General features: G+C 43.6%; 3 protein-coding genes across 3 annotated transcripts in view; 2 read left to right on the plus strand and 1 right to left on the minus strand.

Moving 5' to 3' along the window:
• The first annotated feature begins 15,942 nt into the window (after positions 1–15,942).
• Positions 15,943–18,492, plus strand: LOC311150450 (U3 small nucleolar ribonucleoprotein IMP3-like). Its single transcript, XM_084187949.1, has 7 exons — positions 15,943–16,587; positions 16,947–17,054; positions 17,195–17,269; positions 17,613–17,692; positions 17,858–17,909; positions 18,000–18,072; positions 18,219–18,492. The coding sequence occupies exons 1-7, from the start codon at positions 16,451–16,453 to the stop codon at positions 18,243–18,245; spliced, it is 552 nt and encodes a 183-aa protein (XP_084044075.1). The 5' UTR covers positions 15,943–16,450; the 3' UTR covers positions 18,246–18,492.
• A 153-nt stretch (positions 18,493–18,645) lies between these two features.
• Positions 18,646–23,168, minus strand: LOC311150449 (vesicle-trafficking protein SEC22b-B-like). The gene is made up of 5 exons (XM_084187948.1): positions 22,617–23,168; positions 22,299–22,408; positions 21,890–22,050; positions 21,483–21,629; positions 18,646–19,389 (listed from the first exon to the last, which is right to left on the minus strand). Exons 1-5 carry the CDS (start codon positions 22,689–22,691, stop codon positions 19,235–19,237), a joined length of 648 nt encoding a protein of 215 aa, XP_084044074.1. The 5' UTR covers positions 22,692–23,168; the 3' UTR covers positions 18,646–19,234.
• Positions 22,935–26,035, plus strand: part of LOC311150451 (uncharacterized protein C1orf21 homolog) — a 17,152-nt gene continuing 14,051 nt past the window's right edge. Inside the window, exons 1-2 of the mRNA XM_084187950.1 lie at positions 22,935–23,012; positions 25,994–26,035. The exon at positions 25,994–26,035 is cut by the window's right edge and continues 91 nt beyond it. The gene's annotated coding sequence lies outside the window, so the exon portion shown is untranslated. The remainder of the gene's footprint in view (positions 23,013–25,993) is intronic.

Here is a 26,035-nt window from a genome sequence, read left to right on the forward strand (position 1 = left end):
GCCACTGGAACTTCATCTTGGAGAGTAACTGCAATTTCATTAAGTAAATATTAGTTAGGTCTACTTTGTAGCATAAAAAAGGAAAATAAATGTGTACATGCTCTAATATTAGTGAGTAGGTAACGTAGGTGCAGGGAGCAAGTCAGGCTAACGGTGAGAGAGCAGAGCAGAGTGGTGACGAAGCAACGACACAGTGGCCTCATTATGTACACTCTCCAGCTGCTGCTAGTGGGGAGTGGCCACATAATCCCTCTCTGTGTGTGTATATACCGGGAAGGGGAGGGGGTGAAGGGATGTCAGAGCACCGGGTAGCAAGCATACCGACCTTCACACACGCGTGCACACACACACACGCAGTCATGAAAACACACAAACTGCTCTGCCTTCTTAGAAACTAGACCTGGGTTCAAATACTATTTCAATTACTTTCACAAACATTTTGAAGTACACTGCATTCGGAAAGTTACATGTTATTACACTGTAACTATGAGTTGTTTCAGTTAACTACAATACTTGTTACAGTGTAATTAAGGACCGCTTAAAAGGATATGTAACCAATTATTATAACTCATTGCATTTATTTGACTATAATCAGATGATGACAATACAATTGTTTTTGGCTCAATATAATTACTCTTGTAGAATTGGGAAGCAAACCAGCTTAGAATAAGAGTATTCAAGGACAAGAGTTAACAATAAAATCCATCACAAATATGACTCCCACCAGAAAACCACTGTACACAACAGATGAAAAGATGGTTTGACTGACATTACTTCTCTGCAACGTGTGTTAACATGCTCAACACCATTGTTATTGATGGCTGTGACCCTAAGTTAGAATTTAACCCTAGAGGCCACAATAGTCTTTAAGCAAACTGGCAACAGGCCCCAATGGCATCTCTGCTTTATGTTGAAGAACTTACACCAGCCTGGGTCCCTGTCTTTCAGAGGTCTGTACATTCCCAATCATCAACCATCTTCCCCAAAAGCCTTCGATCTCCCAAAGAAAACGAAGACTGTAGACCTGTTGCTCTGACCTCCATTGTAATGAAGTGTCTTGAAAATATCATGGTGTGTAAGCTTCAGTCAGACTAAACACACCGTTGGTCCCATATCAGTTTACTTCCAAATACAAACGTGGCACTGATGAAGCAATCCTCAGCATAGTGCATCTCATCCTGCAACATCTGGAGAACCTCAAGGCCTATGCTCGACTGCTATTTGTGGATTTTAGTTCAGCATTTCACATCTTGCAGCCACACATCCTCCTCAGTAAGCTCAGACAGATGTCAGTCAAACCCTACACCATCAGGTGGTATCACTCATTTCTGACTGATTGGACCCAGCAGGTCAGAGTAAATGAGACACTGTGTGAGCCCAATGTCATTAAGGTGCCCCCCAAGACTGAGAGTTCACCCATCCTATTCACACTGTATACAAATTAATGTACAAGTAGAAACCCTGACAACTATTTGTCCAGTTTTCTGATGATACTGGCAGTCTGGGTCTAATGTATAGACACTGAAATCACTGTGTATAGATCAGAGATACAGAGGTTTGTGCAGTGGTCAAGCAAACAGAGGAAATAGTTTTTGACCCCAAATCTGTTGGTGACCCCTCACCTGTGGTGGTCCATAATGTGGACATTAGTCAGGTCCACTCTTACAATTGCTCTAGGGTCCAACAACACCTTTATTTTCTACATACAGTTGAAGTCGGAAGTGTACATATACCTTAGCCAAATACATTTAAACTCAGTTTTTCACAATTCCTGACATTTAATCCTAGTAAACATTCCCTGTCTTAGGTCAGTTAGGATCACCACTTTATTTTAAGAATGTGAAATGTCAGAATAATAGTAGAGATAATGATTTATTTCAGCTTTTATTTCTTTCATCACATTCCCAGTGGGTCAGAAGTTTACATACACTCAATTAGTATTTGGTAGCATTGCCTTTAAATTGTTTAACTTGGGTCAAACGTTCCGGGTAGCCTTCCACAAGCTTCCCACAATAAGTTGGGTGAATATTAGCCCATTCCTCCTGACAGAGCTGGTGTAACTGAGTCAGGTTTTTTAGGCCTCCTTGCTCGCACACGCTTTTTCAGTTCTGCCCACACATTTTCTATAGGATTGAGGTCAGGGCTTTGTGATGGCCACTCCAATACCTTGACTTTGTTGTCCTTAAGCCATTTTGCCACAACTTTGGAAGTATGCTTGGGGTCATTGTCCATTTGGAAGACCCATTTTGGCTAAGGTGTATGTAAACTTCCGACTTCAACTGTATATATATATATATATATATATATATTTGATTAAATCATCTGTGATTTGGTGGGTTATGTATGATTTGGTGGGTGTGGCGCGCGAAATCGGACGGAGTCAGGCGCAGAAGGGTAAATTAGGAACACAGCGTAATACACTCCAGTGCGGTAAATACGGCGCACTGGAGAAAACAAGGCACACTGGTGAATATCCCGGCGATACAAATACAAAGTAGCTCCACCAAGCTATAATACCTCCACAATAAACAAGACAAAACAAATGGAATGATGAGATGAGGAGCAGCAGTGGCTAGAAGGCCGGTGACGACGAACGCCAAAGCCTGCCCGAAAAAGGAGGGGAGGCAGCTTCGGAGGAAGTCGTGACAGTACCCCCCCCCCCCCCCTTTGATGCGCAGCTCCAGCAGCGCGCCAACACCGGCATCGGGGACGGCCAGGAGGACGCGGAGCAGGGCGAGCCGGATGGTGACAGTGGAAATCCTGCAACAGGGAGGGATCGAGGATATCCCTCACCGGGACCCAGCACCGCTCCGCGCCCTCCTGGACGTCCCCGAGGCCGGTGTCGGCGCACTGCTGGAGCTGCGCGTCAAGGTATGTAGGACAGTGTAAAATCAAACCGTGTGAAGAACAGGGCCCACCTGGCCTGGCGAGGGTTCAGCCTCCTCGCTGCCCGGATGTACTCCAGGTTACGGTGGTCAGTCCAGACGAGGAAAGGGTGTTTCGCCCCTTCGAGCCAGTGCCTCAACAAGGTCAGGGCTCTGACAACAGCCAACAGCACCTGATCACCAACATCGTAGTTCTGCTCCACTGGGCTGAGCTTCTTGGAGAAGAAGGCATAGGGGCGGAGCTTGGTTGGTGCGCACAGGCATTGTGATAGGACAGCGCCTATCCCTACCTCGGATGCATCCACCTCCACTACGAACGGTAATGATGGATCGGGATGGGCCAGCACCGGGGCTGAGGTGAACAGAGCCCTCAGGTTACTGAAAGCCCTGTCAGCCTCAGCAGAGCCTGGATGGCCCACCCTTCAACAGAGAGGTGATGGGAGCTGCGACCTTGCCAAAGCCCCGGATAAACCTCAGATAGTAATTGGCAAAGCCAATAAAGTGCTGCACCTCCTTTACCATGGTTGGAGTCGGCCAATTACGCACGGCTGAAATGCGGTCTCCCTCCATCTCCACACCTGAAGTGGTGATGTGGTATTCGAGGAAGGAGACGGACAGTTGGAAAAACAGACACTTTTCTGCCTTGACATAAAGGTCATGTTCCAACAGTCGGCCCAGCACTTTGCGAACCAGGGACACATGCTCGGCGTGCGTAGCGGAATACACCAGAATGTCATCGATGTAGACCAACACACCGCGACCAAGCATGTCCTGACCTGTGGTCCTCTGTAGCTCAGCTGGTAGAGCACGGCGCTTGTAACGCCAAGGTAGTGGGTTCGATCCCCGGGACCACCCATACACAAAAATGTATGCATGCATGACTGTAAGTCGCTTTGGATAAAAGCGTCTGCTAAATGGCATATTATTATGTCCCGAAACACCTCATTCACAAAGGACTGGAAGACTGATGGAGCATTCATCAAACAGTACGGCATCACCAGGTATTCGTAATGCCCCATGGTTGTGCTGAATGCTGTCTTCCACTCGTCCCCCTCTCGGACACGCACCAGGTTGTACGCACTCCGGAGACCTAATTTTGTGAAGAAGCGCGCCCCATGCATTGACTCGATTACAGATGGAATGAGGGGTAGAGGATAACCATAACGAATTGTCCCCTTGTTAAGTGCTCGGTAATCAATGCAAGGGCACAGACCTTTGTCTTTCTTCTTCACAAATAATACATTTGAGGTGGGGGGCGAAGTGGAGGGACGTATGAACCCCTGGCACAGGGACTCGGAGATGTATGTCTCCATTGCCTCCGTTTCAGCCTGTGACAGGGGATATACATGACTCCTGGGAGGCACAGCATCTACCCGGAGGTTTATCGCACAATCCCCCGCCCGATGAGGTGGTAATTTGGTCGCCTGCGTTTTGGAAAACGCTTGTGCCAAATCGAGGTATTCGGGGGGAATGCGCACGGTGGAGGTAGTGTCTGGACTTTCCACCGTGGTTGCACCAACGGAAACAACTAGACACCTACCCTGACACTCTCGCGACCACCTCGTGAGAACCCTCTGCGGCCATGAAAAGGTGGGGTTGTGTAGTGCTAACCAGGGAAGACCCAACACAACAGGGAAATCGGGAGACTCAATAATACAAAAAGGTGACTTGCTCTCTATGGGTCTCTTGCGTAACCATTATGACTGGTGCTGTAACTTCCCTAACAAAACCTGACCCTAATGGTCGACTGTCAAGTGCTTTAATGGGCAATGGAATGGGTAGGGAAACCAATGTAATACAGAGACTATTAGCTAAAGCTCGGTCCATAAAGTTCCCAGTTGCGCCTGAATCGACCAGTGCCGTACACTGGGGAACTACCGGGTAATCAGGGAAGTTGACGTGTATGCTGCAGTGCACAGCAGAGGGCTCTGAACGAGTGTGGGTTTGCGCTACCTGGGGTGACGCGAGAGTGCCCTGCCTGCCGCCTCCAGACTCGGAAGAACCCCGACGACAGCGTTCAGCAGAATGTCCTCTCCTGCCACAAGAGTGACACTGGAGCTGTCGTCCTCTGTTCTCCTGGATCGCTGCACCACCCAGCTCCATTGGAACGGAATCCGGGTTGAAGGGGCGTGAAACGGGCAGGCCCCTTCCAAGACGTCCTCTTGAAGCCAGCAGGTTGTCCAACCGGATGGCCATGTCCACCAGCTGGTCGAAAGTCATCATGGTATCCCGGCAGGCTAGCTCCCTTCGGACGTCCTCTCGCAGGCTGCACCGGAAACTGTCGATAAGGACCTGCTTGTTCCACCCGGACCCAGCCGCTAGAGTATGAAACTCCAGGGCAAAGTCCTGCGTTGTCCTTGTCCCCTGCCTCAGCTGGACCAGCCGCTCACCCGCCTCTTTACCTTAGGGCGGGTGATCGAAGACTGCCCGGAAGAGGCGAGCGAACTCCCTGTAGTTGTCCAACGCGGCTCCTCCTTCACTCCAGACCGCGTTGGCCCACTCCAGGGCTTTCCCCGAGAGGCAGGAGATGAGGGCGGACACCTTCTCCCGCTCCGATGGAGCCGGCCTGATGGTTGAGAAGTAGAGGTCCAGCTGCAGGAGGCAGCGGGCAACTGTCCCGTCATACTCCCTCGGTCGGGATAGGTGAATCCCTCTGGGTGCTGGGGTGTGGGTGGCTGGATCCGGTCGCTCAACTGGTCCCGAAGGGTCGGGTCCTCTCCTCACCAGGCGTTGGACGACCTGATCCATCGCTTCTCCCAAGCTGGCTAGCAAAGTAGAATGCTCCCGGACCCACGCCACGACTCCAGGCATGTTCTCTTCTCCTGCTGACTCCATGTTCGGGTGTGTGATTCAGTAGCGGGTGATTTTGGACGGAGTCAGGCGCAGGAGGGTAAATCACAGAATATATAGTTTAATCAGGAACACAGCAGTACGCATCAATGCGTAATATACTCCAGTGCGGTAAATACGGCGCACTGGAGAAAACAAGGCACACGGGTGAATATCCCGGCAATACAAATACAAAGTAGCTCCACCAAGCTATAATACCTCCACAATAAACAAGACAAAACAAATGGAATGATGAGATGAGGAGCGGCAGTGGCTAGAAGGCCGGTGACGACGAACACCGAAGCCTGCCCGAACAAGGAGGGGAGGCAGCTTCAGAGGAAGTTGTGACAGTGGGTTGTGATTGAATGTACTTTCATGTTTGTATTGTTACTGTATGCAGCAGCTATGTGTGTCCAATAAATATTTCCCCTTGGGGACAATAAAGTGAATCTTTAATTACCTTTGGAAACACAATGATCTGTCCTGAATGAAAGGCCTACATATTATTCTGATACATAGCCAATTCATCTTGGCAAGCATTCAACTTTACACCTGATGAAATGTAAAAATGTGTCTGTATGTCCTGATCTATGGGTTTAAATGTCTGTTTGTACATAATGTTGTCATGTTTATATGTTCACCTGCCTGGGATCTGCAGATGTAAATTAGCTGTCAGCTAATTCTGAGACTTATGTTTTGTGTACATTGTCCCTGCCAAATAAACTTTCCTCCTCTTCCTGAGGAAACTCCACCAGCTCACTGGCCTTGAGGGCACCGCGTCTGCTCAGTAAGTATGATCTCTGTGATGCAGAGTCTGCAGTGGACATGTGCACAGTGTGTGATGATGGGCAGACGGACAGTCCAGACACACAGCACACTCCTCATCAGAGCCACTGCCCAGCACTAGTCTCAGCCTCTCTATCAGACGCTCTCATAACTCTGCAGGAGTCACAGCTACCACACCTGTGTGTGTGTAGAGTTCTTACCCAGTAGGTCAGGGTGGCAGCAGAACGGTCTCAGCCTGACCAGGATAGCCAGAACATCCACATAGTTCCTGAGGACGGTCCCCTCTGCAACCTATCTGCTGATGGTGGTGCGTCCCTCTGTGCGTGCCAGCTCGTATTCCTCCCTCTTTTTCTGTGTAAGCTCCACCTCTTCTATACTGACACTCCTCTCCGGCAGAGAGACCAGAGGCTGCCCACACACACGGCTGGTCTTCGTACGATGCAGCGTGATACACTTCACCACAGCCTGCAGGTTCTGAAGGCCGGTCCTGTCGCCCCTGTGTGACAGGTCTCTGTATGACTCTGTTCCACCACTCTCTCGAATAGAATGAATTCAGACACAGAAACTCCACCAGAATTCACAGATCCCTCTTAAACGGAAAAAACAAAACACTAAGTGTTCATGGAAAGGGATGCAGATAGCCTCACTAGCCTATATTAATCATGGTATCATGTGATGGTATCAGGTGGTGTTTTAGTTTAGTTTTATTTATTTGCACCAAAGAAAACAAGTGATAGACAATACAGATAAAAATAGGGCTTATATGAAATCCACACCACAAAAAAAATATATATACACAATACATAAGTACAAAAATAAAAAAGGTTTGTTAACACAGATAACAAAACGTACTAATTATAAAAGTATAAATTAATTGCTCACGAATCACAAAAAAATAAAATGTTTTGTTTAAATGTGTGTGTGCATGTGAGTTAGGCTTAATGGAGGAGATTACTGAGTAGTTTGGTTCATCAGGCTGACCCCCAGTCTTCGCTTGAAGTTATTGAGGGATGATGATGTTTTGACTCACTATGTGAGGTGCGACAGTGGGGATGGTGAAGGTTATCGCAGTGTCTTGTTTAATATAGACGGATTTCAGAATTAACCTGGAAAAATCCATTGAAGGGTTTAGGTAAACTGTCTGGGGGGTATGAGTATTTGTAGATGAAAGTGCATAATTGGCATACATTAATGTCGTAAATTACAAGATATTGAGTTTCTTAAACAAATGTGCAGATGGAGCCAAGGAATTAGAGGTGGCTAGTCTTGCACATTTATTTTGTATGATGAGTAATTTGTGAAGGTAGGAGGCATATGTACTGGCCCAGACAATACAGTAGATGAGATATGGGTAAATTAAGTTATAGTGTAGAGTTAGGAAGCAAGCCTGATGAACCAAACCACTAATCTTTCTGATGATACCAACCGATTTCATCACTTTGCTGCAGACACATTTTTCATCAATCAAAACTCAGAGGAATCTAGTGGATGTGACTTGTTCCATTTAATTTCTGCCAATTTTTACAATATTTCTTATTCGTGAATATAATAAAGTTGGATTTTTTAACATTTAAAGATAATTTGTTTATCTGGAACCATTCAGAAAATGTGGCCATGCCTGAGTTGGCTTCATTAATTAGTCAATCAAAATTATTGTGTGATAAAATCAAATTGGTATCACCAGCAAAGAAAATGGGAAGTAAGGTAGTGTAAGGGTTGGTGTGAGGTGTGTCCCAGGTACGGTGCAGGATAGACAGTAGGCAAGGATGGTGAAAAAGGATCTTTACTGGTGGTCCAAAAGCCAGGATACAAAACAGACCATTCACGAAAACTAATGAGGAGCACATAGGTCTCCAAAAAACAGGCTGACAGCAAACAATACGAAATACTTACTCTGACTGGAAAAACACAATGACACTGGGAGAACACTTCTCGAGTACCTGTAACTCCATCACGTGATCCGACACTGATACGTACTGCTTGACATCAAGGAATTAGCAGAGAAACTGAGCAAGGGAAGTGAGGGCATAAATACACAGGTGAATCAGATAGCCACAGGTGACACCAATAGGCAGATAATTAGTCCCGACTGTGAGTGAGGAGGTGCCTATGGTTGTCGGAGGATGACACCTAGTGGGTCGCTCCGGAACTGCGACCCACCCCTGTATCACGGTAGAAGACACAGCAGCAAGGTAATTCATATAGATTAGGAATAACAAAGGTTCAATTATTGAACCCTGTGGCATGCCACAGGTTATCTTGGCCCTGGTAGATGCACAGCCATTTGCATTAACAAATAGTTCTCTATCATAAACATAATTATATAGCCAATTATATGTATAATCATGAAAACTGTAATAATGCAATTTAGAAGTAATATTTAGTGATAAACCGTGTCAAATGCTTTGGATAAATCTAAAAAGATGCCAAGAGCGTATTCATTGTTGTTCAGGGCTGTAAAGATTTTATCCACAAGTTGCAAAAGTGCCATATCAGTGGAGTAGTTTTTACTAAAACCATATTGGTGCTCATATAGACTACAGTGTTGATTTACATGTTTCAACTTTCTCTTATACACCAATTATTCTAGGATTTCAGAAAAACATTGTATTACAGATATTGGGCGACAATTTGTAAAAGATCTTGGATCCACAGATTTATAGAGGGGGATAACTTTGGCAATTTTCTAATCTTTAGGAACAAAACCAGTTTACATAGATTTGGGGAAGATATACGTTAGAGGCTCAGTAATCAAGGAAGACACTGATTTCACCAAAGAGGCACCAATCTCATCATGGCCGCTGCTGATATCTATAAGTTACCAATTACCTCCATCACCTCCATTACATCAGGAGGATCAAACTGTGACCTAGTATAAGTAATGGTAGGCTTTATGTGGCTAGTAGGCTGATGTAAAGCTATCTGTAACATCATTATTCATTCCCCCTACTGGGAAATCATAGTTGTCATATTAGATTTTGTTTATACAGTGCCTTCAGAAAGTATTCAGACCCCTTGACTTTTTCCACATTTTGTTAGGTTACAGCCTTATTCTAAAATTCGACTCACAAGCTTCCCATTTCAAACATCAGGGTGTGGTCTATCTTGGGTTAGTTGTAAAAATCTTTGGTGTTAGCATGCACTTTTATAGCTAGCTGGATAACACAAGGACTAGCTAGGTAGCTATAGGCCTAAACTATAGAAAGCATGATGATGATAACTAGTATAGGGTAATGTAGTGTCTAATACTAAATTGTCGTACATTCTTCTTCTCTACCACAGATTTCCACAAGGTCTCAGACTCCAGGATGGGAAAATGCTTACAAGAAAGAAACATATGAAGACAGAGAAAGAGTTGTTTCTTTCCGTTGTTACTTGTAACGTTAAAAAGGGGAGAAAAAGACAATCCCGTTTTCCTTAATGAGCTATCTAGGCTACTCACCATTCTATAGGCTACAGATTTGAGTCACCACTAGAATAGTTATTTTTATGTTATCTTTGTTTAATCTAATTAATCACATTATTAATCTAACAGCAAAAATCATTATTTTGTAAGAGGTATTTTCACGTTGCAGTAAAGTTGACTAAATAGAAGCTGATCTATTGTTTGTAGGTATTTTAACTTGGTAATGAGTAGTAGGCCTAAGTAATGACAGTGCATTCGGAAAGTATTCAGACCCCTTGACTTTTTCCACATTTGTTACGTTACAGCCTTATTCTAAATTTGATTAAATATTTGTTCTCCCTCATCAATCTACATACAATACCCCATAATGACAAAGCAAAAACAGGTTTTTAGAAATGTTTCCTAATTTATAAAAAATTAAAAACGGAAATATGACATTTACATAAGTATTCAGACCCTTTACTCAATACTTTGTTGAAGCACCTTTGGCAGTGATTACAGCCTCGGGTCTTCTTGGGTATGACACTACAAGTTTGGCACACCTGTATTTGGAGAGTTTCTCCCATTCTTCTCTGCAGATTCTCTCAAGCTCTAACAAGTTTGATAGGGAGCGTCGCTGCACAGCTATTTTCAGGTCTCTCCAGAGATGTTCGATCGGGCTCAAGTCCGGGCTCTGGCTGGGCCACTCAAGGACATTTAGAGACTTACTACTCTTCAAAGTGTGCTTGAGCAATAACTCATTTTGCCCTTGCACTCCTTCTAAACAACACCATTTTTTACAACTTTGGCAGGGGGTAAAGTCTACAAAAAAACTTTGTCCACTCTGTTCGTAACAGATTCTTAAAACTGTATTGATATCAAATGTTTCATCAATGAGAACATTTTCAGAATGTTGGCCAAAATCCATCTCCCACGGCCAGCCACTGGGCTTCCTCTCACCACCATATTTGGTGGTGAGTGGAAATGCCAACCGGATGCTTGCGATTTATACATCCAATGAAACATCTGGCTCATTGTTCTGTTTGTGACTGCACCTTCTGGGGAGTGCCAATATGGCCGACCGGTGGCATCAAAGTCTCTCACTGGCCAATACCTAGCAACAGCAACCCAGGGTTTCTATACATAATTTGGTACACACAGTGTCGAGAACTAGCCGATCGAGCACTCGCTCAAGTCCAGATCGTGGAATCTATTCCAACACACTGCTAAAAACCGTAGAGTACAGGTTGGCCTAACTACAGTAATGAATGTTATTGTTTCATCAGGTAGCCACAAAGATGAAGTAAACAAATGTAATCGCTAAATTCACGTTATGTTTGCTATTTCATGCAGCCACAGAATAGAAAAAAGCTACACAAATTATTTTGTATTAGAAATTCACATTGTTTAAAGTTGAGAGATATCATTAAAATAAATGTTTATTTGTCACATGCTTCGTAAACAACGGGTGTAGACTAACAGTGAAATGCTTACTTACGGTCCCTTCCCAACAACGCAGAGAGAAAAAATTTGAAATCATAGAGAAATAATAACAAGGAATAAATACACAATGAGTAACGATAACTTGGCTATATACACACGGGGTACCAGTATCGAGTCGATGTGCAGGGGTACAAGGTAATTGAGATAGATATGTACAGTGCCTTCAGAAATTATTCACACCCCTTTACTTTAAAAAAAATTATAAAATGTGTTACAGCCTGAATTGATTAAATTGAAATGTTGTGTCACTGATCGACACACAATACCCCATAATGTCAAAGTGGAATTTTCTTTGTTGAAAAATGTCAAGCACAGATTCAATTACAAAGACCAGGGAGGTTTTTCAATGCCTCGCAAAGAAGGGCACCGATTGGTAGATGTGTAAAAAAAATAAAAGCAGACACCGAATATCCTTTTGAGCATGGTGAAGTTATTAATTAGGCTTTGGATGGTGTATCAATACACCCGACACTACAAAGATACAGAGCATCCTTCCTAACTCAGTTGCCGGAGAGGAAGGAAACCGCTTAGGGATTTCACAATGTGGCCAATGAAACAGTTACAGAGTTTAATGGTTGTGATATCAGAAAACTGAGGATGAATCGACAACATTGTAGTTACTCTACAATACTAACCTAAAAGACAGAGTGAAAAGAAGGAAGCCTGACAGAACAAAAATATTCCAAAACATGCATCCTGTTTGCAATAAGGCACTTATAGTGCATTCGGAAAGTATTCAGACCCCTTTACTTTTTCCACATTTTGTTACATTACAACATTATTCTAAAATGGAGTAAATTGTTTTTTTCATCTCATCAATCTACACACAATACCCCTTAATGACAAAGCAAAAACAGGTTTTTAGAAATGTTAGCAAATGTATTAAAAAAAATAAAAAATCTAATATTACATTTACATAAGTATTCAGACCCTTTACTCAGTACTTTGTTGAAGCACCTTTGGCAGCGATTACAGCCTTAAGTCTTCTTGGGTATGACCCTACAAGCTTGGCACACCTGTATTTGGGGAGTTTCTCCCATTCTTCTCTGCAGATCCTCTCAAGCTCTTTCAGGTTGGATGGGGAGGGTTGCTGCACAACTATTTTCAGGTCTCTCCAGAGATGTTCGATCGGGTTCAAGTCTGGGCTCTGGCTGGGCCACTCAAGGACATTCAGAGACTTGTCCCGAAGCCACTTCTGCGTTGACTTGGCTGTGTGGTTAGGGTCGTTGTCCTGGAAGGTGAACCTTCGCCCCAGTCTGAGGTCCTGAGCGCTCTGGAGCAGGTTTTCACCAAGGACCTCTCTGTACTTTGCTCTGTTAATCTTTCCCTCTATCCTGACTAGTCTCCCAGTCCCTGCCGCTGAAAAACATCCCCACAGCATGATGCTGCCACCACCATGCTTCACCGTAGGGATGGTGCCATGTTTCCTCCAGACGTGACGCTTGGCATTCAGTCCAAAGAGTTCAATCTTGGTTTCATCAGACCAGAGAATCTTGTTTCTCATGGTCTGAGAGTCTTTAGGTGCCTTTTAGAAAACTCCAAGCGGGCTGTCATCTGCCTTTTACTGAGGAGAGGCTTCTGTCTGGCCACTCTACTGTAAATATCTGATTGGTGGAGTGCTGCAGAGATGGTTGTCCTTCTGGAAGTTTCTCCCATCTCCACAGAGGAACTCTGGAGCCATATCGGAGTAACCATCGGATTCTTGGTCACCTCCCTGACCAAGGCCCTTCTCCCCCAATTGCTTGCTCAGTTTGGCCGGGTGGCCAGCTCTAGGATGAGTCTTGGTGGTTCCAAACTTCTTCCATTTAAGAATGATGGAGGCTACTGTATTCTTGGGGACCTTCAATACTGTAGAAATGTTTTGGTACTCTTCCCCAGATCTGTGCCTTGACACAATCCTGTTTCGGAGCTCTACAGACAATTCCTTCAACCTCACGGCTTGGTTTTGCTCTGACATGCACTGTCAACTGTGGGACCTTATATAGACAGGTGTGTGCCTTTCCAAATCATGTCCAATCAATAGAATTTACCACAGGTGGTCTCCAATCAAGTTGTAGAAACATCTCAAGGATGATCAATGGAAACAGGATGCACATGAGCTCAATTTCGAGTCTCATAGCAAAGGGTTTGAATACTTATGTAAATAAGGTATTTCTGTTTTTTATTTATTAAACGTTTTTAAAAATTCTAAAAACCTGTTTTCGCTTTGTCATTATGGGGTATTGTGTGTAGATTGATGAGGGAAAAAATGTACTTAATCAATTTTAGAACAAGGCTGTAATTTAACAAAATGTGGAAAAAGTCTGAGGTCTGAATACTTTCCGAATGCACTGTAAGTAATACTGCAAAAATTGTGGTAAAGAAATGAACTTTTTGTCCTAAATACAAAGTGTTATGTTTGGGGCAAATCAACACAACACATCACTGAGTACCACTCTTCATATCTTCAAGCATGGTGGTGGTTGCATCATGTTATGGGTATGCTTGTCATCTCAAGGACTAGGGAGGTTATTTTTTTGGATAAAAAGAAACGGAATGCAGCTAAGCACTGGCAAAATCCTAGAAGAAAACCTGGTTCAGTCTTCTTTCCAACAGACAGTGGGAGACGAATTCACCTTTCAGCAGGACAATAACCTAAAACACAAGAAGGTTCATGTCCATTCTAGAATTCTAATTCCTAATTCTATGATCCTAACTCTAGCAGGCTTGTAACTGCACGTGAATGGCGCACATGGCTAGACAAACTCCGAACTCTTCATTGAGACAATCCTGAAACATCAATCAATGGAGAGTTGGTGCCACAATCAAAATGAAAGAAAATGCATCTTGCAAATTCAGCTGGCTATGGTCCCGTGTGGCTCAGTTGGTAGAGCATGGTGCTTGCAACACCATGGTTATGAGTTCAATTCCCACAGGGGACCAATACGGAAAAAATTATGAAAATGTAGGCGTTCACTTCTGTAAATTACTCTGGATAAGAGCGTCTGCTAAATGACGTAAATGTATTGTGTGAAATAGGCTTTTAGAAGTGCCGTCTTTATTTTATTACTTAGGTATTTTAACATTACTAGTACTGTTACTTTGCTTTCCAAACTGTACGTTTTTCACGCGATTGTATTTTGAGTCAAACTGTCAAACTGATAGCTGCAACCAACCATAGACATATAATCCATAGATGGCCGTTCCCATTCAAGTCAAGACTGGTAGCCATTGATAATGTACCCATGAGTTTAACAGGCACATTGTGTGGGGATTTATTATTCTCATAGATGGATGGGATGACTAGCTTGGAAGGAATGCATTAATGATTAAGGCATGGAGGGTCTGGACTGTGCTGATGTGGGTTGTTTCACCTGGCAAGCTGTGATTAATGTGAGGAGCTGTTTTAGGGAGCAGGGGAAGATAAGAATGTGTGTCTCCAAATACTAGACTATACTGCTTCTTTGTGATCTGTGAACCGTCCTTGGACGTAGGAATGGTGTCTAGGGGAGCTGGCTCTTCTCACCATGACAGGTTGTTATGATAAGAACTTATGCCTGGCAACAGTGTGCAACGGTGGAGCGCCAAGAGGCTGGGACTAGCCTGTGCGCCAACGGATTGGCTGAGTAAGTCTAAACCACGCTCAGTCTCTACCCTGATAGGCCCAGCAGAGAGCGGGAACTAAAAACTGTCAGAGTATTTGAAGAAAAATCTGTAACAATGGATTAGTTCTCTGAGTGCCCTGCGTGGTATTTCAGGGAGCCCGTATATACGAACATCATATTTACCATTGAAGTGTTTGCATTAATTAAATACTAGTCTATTTAGAAGACGTGTATTGACCTCTTTTGTTCCTAATACCAGATTTGAATTGACGCAATTTCTAACAATTGCCAGGGTTAGTGGTTCCAAAACTCTTCTATGGAATATATGTCTATGGCCACAATGCAACAAGCTGTTCTACAGATAGGAGTGGGAAAAAGCAGGTTTGGGGAAAAGCAGCAGTGGGGAAAAACACACCAAAGACGGCATTAACGATAAGTAATAAAATAAAGACAGTACTTTTAAAAGCCATTTTGACACCATAGCCTGCTAAATCTGCAAGATACATTTTCTTAAATGTTCCTTTTGTCACAAATTAAAATGTGGCACTTATTCGCCCATGGAATGATGTTTCAGCATTGTCTCAATGAAGAGTTCGGTGTTCGACTAACCATGTGCGACATGCACGCGCAGTTACAAGCCTGCCACAGCTAGCAGCCAGGCGAGCAATATCCACAGTCGTAGTACAGATTAAGCCTGATCTGGAATGTGAAGCTAACTGAAGCTGGCTAACTTTATAAAAGCCTGAGTAGATCTAGCTTGCTTCATAGTATACCATTCTGGAGTGGCATGTTAACATGAACTGTCTGTCTGCAGCTGAGCAGGCTGTGGGAGTAGCTATAGGAGTAATGGAACAGTAAGAAACACATCAAACATATGGAAACCACGTTTGACCCCGTTCCATGAATTCCATTCCAGTCATTACGATGCGCCCGTCTTCCTAAAGCTCCTCCCACCAGCCTCCTCTGGTCTGCAGTGTAGCTGAGTCTTTCACATTATATTGTCTTGAAGTCTAATCCCATAACCCTATATTACATACGTGGTTTGAGGAGTAGGTGAGGTAACTTTGGTCAACTCTGAGTTCAACTCGGGATAACCGGTACCAAGACTGTGGCTCACCTTTTAGCCAGGTACATTTATATGACAAAAAATCATTCAGAACTAACCTGTCCCGGGCAGGCTAACTCAGGGCATTTAGGATTGGTGTTTCTGCATTGTCTCAATAAAGAGTTCGGCGTTCGACTAGCCACGTGCGACATGCACGTGCAGTTACAAGTACATACTCCTGCGCAGTAGATGGCGGTATCACACAATTAATTTTTTTTTACATTTTTGTCGGTCTGCTTCTCTTTCTTTGCGAATCAGCACCAGTTCGCCGAAGAAGAAAAACATGCGCTTCCTCTTGGTCCGGAAAGCGTGGAAGTAAATGTATCTTGGTAAATAAATGTTCGTTTTCTAGCTACAAAATTATTTTGGCAAGATGGTTCGAAAATTGAAATTTCACGAGCAGAAGCTTTTGAAGAAGGTTGACTTTATCAACTGGGAGGTAGACAACAACCTGCACGAGGTGAAAGTATTGCGAAAGTATCACATCGAGAAGAGAGAAGACTACACTAAGTGAGTGTGCGGTTTTATGGCCTTTTTTATGTCTCCAGCTATATGTAAAATGTGTTTAAATGAATCAATTAAGGTTTGGATGTGAAAGTTATTGTTCATTTGCTATATAGTAGAATAAGGGTGACTTCCTAATTCTTAAAAGGCCTACCTACAGGCTGCATTCTAGTTCAATGATAGCCTCGATATAGGCGAACATCCAACCATATTTTTCCATCTATTATATTCATATTTGTTCTATATGGAGGCAGTTTTAGCACTTTGACAACCCCTAGAACACTGAGAATCCCTAGAAGTCTGTCCCTACTCAGGAGCCTCAGTGCTTTCTGATTAGCCACAGTCTGCTAACGTTATCTCCATAGGTACAATAAGTTGAGCCGTAACATCAGAGAGCTTGCTCAGAAGATACGTGATCTGGACGAGAAGGATGGCTTCAGAGCCCACAGCACAGGTCAACTACTTGAGAAACTGTGAGTATCAGTGTGACCGGGCTGAATTTGAACCCGGTCCCCTGCGCTCATAGGAAACTTGTCTGTCATCTAAAAGTAAAGTGGGTAACACAGATTTACTACAGTGATTATGGTGTGAACATTTGCATCTCTTCTTAAAGGTATGGTACTGGGCTGATCCCCACCAAACAGAACCTGGTTCTCACAGAGAAAGTCACAGCCTCTTCATTCTGCAGGTGAATAAACCCATTCCATCTCTCAATAACAATAGTAAGAGTAAAACTAGATGTTGCATTCTACCCATTACATTTTACATTTTAGTCATTTAGCAGACGCTCTTATCCAGAGCGACTTACAGTTAGTGAGTGCATACATATTTTATTTTTTTCATACCCCCTGTGGGAATCAAACCCACAACCCTGGCGTTGCAAACGCCATGCTCTACCAACTGAGCTACATCCCTGCCAGCCATTCCCTCCCCTACCCTGGACGACGCTGGGCCAATTGTGCGCCGCCCCATGGGTAGCCGCCCCATCACTTGTAATACCTCTGGCTCAATTCTCAATCTCTGATTTCCAGGAGGCGGCTACCCACCATAATGGTAAGCTTACGAATGGCTCAGAACCTGAAGACTGCCATCACCTTCATCGAACAGGGACGTATCCTTCATACGGTCACAGTACGAGTGATGTAGTGCCTGTGTGCATGCTGTGGCAATGGTGTTTTTTTACCCTCTTGTAGGGATCATAGATTGAAATGTCAATAAGATTGGTCTTCTGTGATGAATATCAATGTAGTGCTTTGTGGCCTTGACTGTACCTTAGATGTGCGTGTGGGACCAGAGATTGTCACAGACCCAGCGTTCCTTGTCACTAGGTAAGTGTTGGGTTTTGTCTGACTACTTCTGATACATATTTTTTCTGACATCTTGTCAGTCCCCAAATCCTAAATGTTTTATTCCATCAGAAATATGGAAGACTTTGTAACATGGGTTGACTCTTCAAAGATCAAACAGCACGTCATGACCTACAATGATGAGGTGAGAGAGACCACGATCTAACAAACAAACTGAATTTTGTCAAGACTTCTTGACTATGTTTGAATATAAGATTGTCTAGTCTATGATGGTAAATCCTGTTGTACACATAGGGTTTCTGACTCTCTGTGTTGCCTTTTGTTTTCCAGAGGGATGACTTTGATCTTGTGGTGTAGACCTATTCACCATCAGGTCATTCATCACCCCTGGGAAGGACGAGGAATGTGAAGAGGCTTGCATGTGTGTGTATAACAAGTATGAGCATTTGTATGGGTGAGCCCATGTTTGAGCGTGTATGTTTGACTGTGCAAGTGTGTGTGTGTATTTTTTGGAGGGAAGGGAGTGTTATTGCTCATTTCAACATGTAGTGTTTAATTTTTTAAAATAAACATTAAGATAGTAAATATACATTTCAACAAATCATATTTTACAGTTCTGTAACTTTTGTAAACAATAAACTCAACTTTTTTGCCATGTTAAAGAGTTTTCACACTTACGACCATTTGCATATAGATAGAATTTTCCTTCACAAAGAGACATTGTAAAAAATTAAGTAACGGAATAATGTAAACAATGCATTTTCCATCTCTTTTATGCTCCAGCTAATGGGATTGTACAAGCACTATGAATTCACAGAAAGCTCCACTTGGCTCACATTATCAACCACAGGGCAGTATCTTTACAGGTATTGTAGGGCCCTGTGTTTGGTTAATCATGTCACATGACCTGGATTTTAACCTTTAATTTAAAGCTTTTTCCATCAATCTGTCAGATGCTCCAGCACCATCCTCAGACAATTGCTTTAATTTTTGGTCTAATTCTCATTTCTGGAAAAGGCTTAAAGTAAAGGTTAAAATCTAGGTCAAGTGACACGTTTTAAGCAAAACACAGGACCCTAGGTACGAGAAATGACAAAGCTGAAAAAGGCACGGTTCCATTCACTCATTTACATTTAAGTCATTTAGCAGACGCTCTTATCCAGAGCGACTTACACTCATCCAATACTCACAAGGTCTCTCCCTAAGGCATCCATGTAGGAACTTAAGATTTGCTGTTAACAGAAACCACCAATATGATAGCCTATAATTAATAGGTACCAGTGAGTTTAAATATTTGTTTAAAGGGAATCCAGACTCTCCTCTTTCAAAGTCCTTATGCCAATCCATCAGATCCACCAGAAACGCACATAGATGATGAGTGTAATGAAGAAGACTGCCCCGGCTGCTATCTTGGCATAGCTGGATCGGGTGTTGAGGTACTTTGCGTCGCTGCGGTACTTCTTTGAAAGACTGGACAGATTGCTGGCTTTGGTGTCAAGAGCTGGAGGGAAAAATATTCATCTCAATTTTAGTACCGTAATGTAAACAATAATAGCTGTATTATATTTAACCGTGTATGTAGAGTGCATTCGGAAGGTATTCAGACCTAGAATTCTTCCACATTGTTACATTACACCCTTATTCTAAAATGGATTCAATTGTTTTTTTTACATTTACATTTTAGTCATTTAGCAGACGCTCTTATCCAGAGCGACTTACAGTTAGTGAGTGCATACATTATTCTTTTTTTCATACTGGCCCCCCGTGGGAATCGAACCCACAACCGCCATGCTCTACCAACTGAGCTACATCCCTGCCGGCCATTCCATCCCCTACTCTGGACGACGCTGGGCCAATTGTGCGCCGCCCCATGGGTCTCCCGGTCGCGGCCTGGTACGACAGAGCCTGGATTCGAACCAGGATCTCTAGTGGCACAGCTAGCGATGCAGTGCCGTAGACCACTGCACCACTCGGGTGCCACTTTTTCCCCTCAACAATCTACACACAATACCCCACAATGACGAAGCAAAAACAGACTTTTAGAAATGTTTGCAAATGTACAAATAATAAACTGAAATATGACATTTACATAAGTATTCAGACCCTTTACTCAGTACTTTGTTGAAGTACCTTTGGCAGCGATTTCATGTCTCTCCAGAGATTTTCCGATCGGGTTCAAGTCCGGGCTCTGGCTGGGCCACTCAAGGACATCCAGAGACTTGTCCCGAAGCCACTCCTGAGTTGTCTTGGCTGTGTGCTTAGGGTCGTTGTCCTGTTGGAAGGTGAACCTTCGCCCCAGTCTGAGGTCCTGAGCACTCTGGAGCGGGTTTTCATCAAGGATCTCTGTATTTTGCTCCGTTCATCTTTCCCTCAAACCTGACTAGTCTCCCTGCCACTGAAAAACACCCCCACAGCATGCTGCTGCCACCACGCTTCACCATAGGGATGGTACCAGGTTTCCTCCAGACGTGACACTTGTCATTCAGGCCAGAGTTCAATCTTTGTTTCATCACACCAGAAAATCTTGTTTCTCATGGTCTGAGAGTCCTTTTAGGTGCCTTTTGGCAAACTCCAAGCGGGCTCCCATGTGCCTTTTACTGAGGAGTGGCTTCTGTCTGGCTACTCTACCATAAAGGCCTGATTGGTCGAGTGCTGCAGAGATGGTTGTCCTTCTGGAAGGTTCACCCATCTCCACATAGGAACTCTGGAGCTCTGTCAGAGTGACCATTGGGTTCTTGGTCACCTCCCTGACCAAGGCCCTTCTCTCCCCGATTTCTCAGTTTGGCCGGGCGGCCACTGTGTCCTTAGGGACCTTCAATGCTGCAGACATTTTTTGGTGCCCTTCCCTAGATCTGTGTCTCGACACAATACTGTCTCGAAGTTCTACGGACAATTCCTTCGACCTCATGGCTTGGTTTTTGCTCTGACATGCACTGTCAACTGTGGGACCATATATAGACAGGTGTGTGCCTTTTCTAAATCATGTCCAATCAATTGAATTTACCACAGGTGGTCTCCAATCAAGTTGTAGAAACATCAAGGATGATGAATGGAAACAGGATGCACCTGAGCTCAATTTCGAGTCTCGTAGCAAAGGGTCTGAATACTTATGTAAATAAGGTATGTTTTTATTTTTTAATATATCTGCTAACATTTCAAACCTGTTTTCACTTTGTCATTATGGGGTAGTGTGTGTAGATTGAGGATTTGTATTTATTTAATCCATTTTAGAATAAGGCTGTAACTTAAAAAATGTGGAAAACGGGAAGGGGTCTGAATACTTTCCGAATGCACTGTATGCAGGCTTCAATCTTAAATGGGAAAGATAGGCACCACTTAAAGAAGGAAATAGATGTTGCCCATCTTTTCCATTCATTTGGGATTGAGGTCTGCAGTTTTACCTTAATAGATATTGTGGTTCAACAACTGATAGCATGGAATATGGACTCAGCTCAATGTTAGACAACTTTATGTATGAAAACATCTGACAAAGTTAGATTTTGGGCTGAATTATCCCTTTAAATGAATTAGGTGTATTTTATGTCTGGCGGGTTTGATGACAGGGCTGTGTATTATACGAGGTATGATGATTACCAGATAGGGCCTCTCCTCGTTGCAGGACCTCTTCAATGTTTGCCACCATGATCCGCTGGACGTCCTGCAGTTCTGTGTTGATGCTGCCCAGGTTCCTCCGCGCCCTGCTGTCAATGTAGTTCTTCTTTGTCTTCTGGATGTACATGTCTGAGGAAGGATGACAAATGACACACTACGTGTTGGTTTAGGGTGCATCTAAAGTCTAATGTGGCATCCGCTTGTATCTGCACTGAATTGAAAAACATGGGATGGGGAAACACAATAGAATTTGCTGGATTTTCCTTTGCCAGACTTATCTAGTTTGCTTTTTTACATCAGCTATGATGCACCCTTACTTCAAATATGTTTTGTTTGCCTAGGGTGTCTTGAATTGGACGCTGATGATTGAAAAAATTAAAAGGTCTCACCAAACTCAATGAAAGAGTACGGCCTGGAGACTGTGGAGACTTTCTTTCCATGCTGTTCATTGAATTCTGTCTGGAGGTCTTCAAGGTACCCAAAGACCAGTTTCTTGGGAAACACAGCTTCACACAAGGCCAAGTAGCACACGCCGTGTTCTATTACATAGCTGGCGAGACAAACACAGATGTAAACCGTTAGTGGGAAGAAACATTTAATACGTTACAGCTTATCTCAAATAGGCCGATCAAGATTTCTACATACACCACTGCGGCCGACCAGTCACAGACTAGGGGGTTATCGTTAAGAGACTGTTATTCCTGAACAAGTAACCCGAGTTTTGCCTTGTTAGGACTGTGGAAACTCGGCACTAATGACACAGACTAGCACAGAAGACACCATAGAGTTCATACTTACTGGAAGGACATAACCCCAGCCTCCAGAGTACATCTATTGGGACTCTGGGCATTTAGTTTGCGGCACAGCTGCTTAGCCTGGCTCTGGTAATGTTGCAAGTCTCTTCCTGACTAAACATAGGGAGAGATAAAGGGGTATGAAATAATTACTTCAGTTAAAACAAACAGCTACACTATATATGATAGAAGTGCCTCTAAAACAAGGCAATTGGGAAATATAAATGTTAGCTAGTAGTACTCACCAGAATATGATGTAATTTAGCTAGCTAAATCAAGTTTGTAAACCGCTAGCTAGGAAGTAAATTGGGTTCATTCAAACCTGCTCGTCTTCTTGCATCGACGCAGCAAGCGGCAGTCCATCTGCTACTCGAGCGATCATTGTCAGCAAAATCATCTTGATCGAAACCTCTACAATCCACACTACAGGCTGAGTTGTAAGTGTTTGCTGGCTGTGTAAAAACTTCAAATAAACTTGGCTGCGTAGCTTCTGCTGTCAAATCTGACGCGCTGGAGGATAGCTCGATGCGGGTTCTGTTGCTGTGTTCACAATTTCCGACTTGCTGATTCGTTGAACGTGGCACGTGTATAACTACAACCAGTTAGCAAGTCGAACATTTCAGAGTTCCGACTAGCATGTCAACAATGCATGACTAGAGGGAGTCCAGTTACGACCGGAAGTGACTTTGTCGTAGCAGGTTAGGAGACTTAGGTTAAGGTAAGAAAAAGGTTTAGGGTGAGCTAAAATGTTCTCCTAACCTGCTACGAAAAGTAACTTCTGGTCGTAGCTGTACTCCAGAGATACTTTTGAGGAGATTGGAATCGAGATTGGAATCATGGGCAACCTTTTGTACGTTGCCCATGCGTCGTCAATGGGCCGCGCGGTGCATTCTGGGCGATTCTGGGACAAGGAGAGCTCTCCTTCAGGGAGTGAATGGGAGTCAATTGGGCTGTAGCTCAAAAACCCAAAATTAGCATGAGTTTCGTCAACAAGAAGTACAACATTACAAATCTTTTCCGAGATGTGAGATAATTAAATTGTTCTCTGTAATATCGCATAGCTTTGGAATCGTGACATTACGTACTTTGTGTGAGGGGTCGTCACTAGTTATCACAGCCACAAAGCCATAAACCCTGCCTATTTCTACAATATATCTTCTTAAAATGTGATTTTAAACCGTACCCTAACCTTAACCACAGTGCTAACCGTATGCCTAGCCCTAATCTTAAATTAAGATCAAAAAGCGAATATATACGATATAGCCAATTTGACTTTGTGGCTGTGGTAACTAGTGGAAACCATGCGTGTGATGTGGCCGGAAGTCCTTGTTGTTGCGCCCTGGAATTGGGTCCGACGGCAACTCAACCATAGAGAATGATAGAGAGGCCTGTAGTGGCCAAAAGGTAATTTTAGCATAAGCAGCACCATTGAAGGCTTCCACCATTTTAATGTAGTCAACTGGGTGGGACTTCCAACTTCATTGACTGAGCCCTCCTGGTGACCCTGTTGGAGTCATGTCCAACCGGGTCATCAGGAAGGATCAGCCAATCGTGAATAAGAAAATGGACTACTTTAAAATGGAGATAGTCTCAATGTCGCCGCCAATGCTGTCACAGAAGTTATAATAGCACAGATACAAAGATTAGTCCTCTATCTATCTCTATGCTCTCAACTTTCTTCTTATTCTTAGAGTGGTTTTCCGGCCGACTAGAGGCTTTGTTGGGTATTGCTGCCTTTCACAGGTAATAATAATAAATAAATAATATGCCATTTAGCAGACGCTTTTATCCAAAGCGACTTACAGTCATGCGTGCATTCATTTTTTTGTGTATGGGTGGTCCCGGGGATCGAACCCACTACCTTGGCGTTACAAGCGCCGTGCTCTACCAGCTGAGCTACAGAGGACCACAGGTGTGAATTTCACATTTGTTCACAATTGTACCCTCCAGATTTCACAAAAAAGGGGAATGGGAAAAAATATATTGCCCCACTATCTAACTTGACATAAACGCCACTATCCCCAACAAACCCACCACCCTTTCCCACTCTTTTGGCCCTAACAGATCCTCCCAGGCCGATGGAACCCCTTCGCTCAAAATCCCCTGTAGTTCTTCTTCACTAAAATCTCTGACACCCAAAAGCTTCTCTGCTGCTGCTATTACCAAATCAATCTTCTGGTTTTTCCGTTCCATCTGTAAGGTACAATTAATGACCATAGAGACTTTCCTCACTGCCTCAGCATGACACTTTCTACACTGCTCGAACCCTGGCAAACTCAAACGGACTCTCTTGCACCGGACATTTTTGAGCCCCAGCAACAAGGGCATCCGCACAATTGACACACAGCTCTTTTCACCGAAACTACACACAAGTCAAGATGTTTTATGCGAATGTTCTTTTCAGCCATAATATTAGAATATAGTTAAGTCTCATGAGGCTCGATTTCATTTTTAAATGTTCTGGGTAATGTCTGAAGACCATCACCAAAGAACAATTTGTGTCATCACTTTGACTAATTATTCTCCAGACCGGACCAGACAGTGAGACAGGCGGATAGCATCTCGATTGCTAATGTCTGACGGTGTATTGAGCGATGCAGATGCTGTCCCTGATACGGGCGCCTGTCGTTTGAAGTCGGTCGAAACTCCAACAACCAATACAGGTAGAACCATGGACAAATCCTGTAAAAAATGGTAAATTTGCTAATGTTTGTACTTGGAATAACATTGAATATTTGCATTGGTCCAGTCGTTTTGTTTGTTTGTGTGGAGGTTGGCTGGATCTTTGTATAGGGAATCGTTGTACAATGGAACCGTGTTCTATTGCATTTTCTTTTATTATAGTCAATAGCTAATATTCAGCCTTCAGTTTTTTCGTTGATGTTCGAGTCAATATTGGTGGCGTTTTTCCAGTTTTCGGTTATGAAATAAAATAGCAATGGATGCTGCCTGCCTGCCTATAAATAAAGCTCAATTGATAGCATCACCGATGCACTGAAATAGCATAGCCCACATTTTCATATAGCTTTCTAATGTCATTGCACTAACTCAGTAGAATATCGAAACATGATGACAGTCCAATCGGTCAGCTGACACCACAGCTGGACACAGCTCATCAGATCAGTGCGCTCAACCAGAGACCCGTTTGTCCAATAATAATCAGGTCGTCAGACCAGTCTCCATTCGAGGGCTTATGCTATGAAAATGTATCTGCTCTTGACCAACAACCATAATGCCTCAATAGCACACACAACCAGCTATTATTTGTATACTCTCTCGGTCTACCATGTCAATACTTGGACGGTACATTGATTGGGTAACGAACGCATAGTCTTAATTGTCACATCCCCCCATTCGCTGGTGCCCAACAATCTAACCGGTTCGCAGGAGATTATCCGGTGCATTGGCATCGCGAGCGGCTTTGAATGGCCTATTGTGTGAGGTGCAGCTGGCACGATCGTGTGTTGTGATTGTAGTTCTCAACTGTGCATCGCTAAACTAGCCAGGCTTAGTGAAAGGCCTTGGCCAGTGGGTTATTCTTCGATATTTATGATTATTTAATTAATCATGGTGGAGTGTTCATTTGGGTGGAATGCTTCTAGGCAAGTTGCCACTGACACAAGGTCAGATACTCCCTCATACTTAATATCCTTAATATCTCCTTCTCCCCATCTTACCTCTCTCCCTCCCTTCCTCTAGGTCATGTGATGTGCGTGGGTGAGGAGGAAAGCGGGTAAGGAG

The sequence above is a fragment of the Coregonus lavaretus genome (assembly GCF_964263955.1).
Source record: "Coregonus lavaretus genome assembly, chromosome: 23".
NCBI lineage: Eukaryota > Metazoa > Chordata > Actinopteri > Salmoniformes > Salmonidae > Coregonus > Coregonus lavaretus.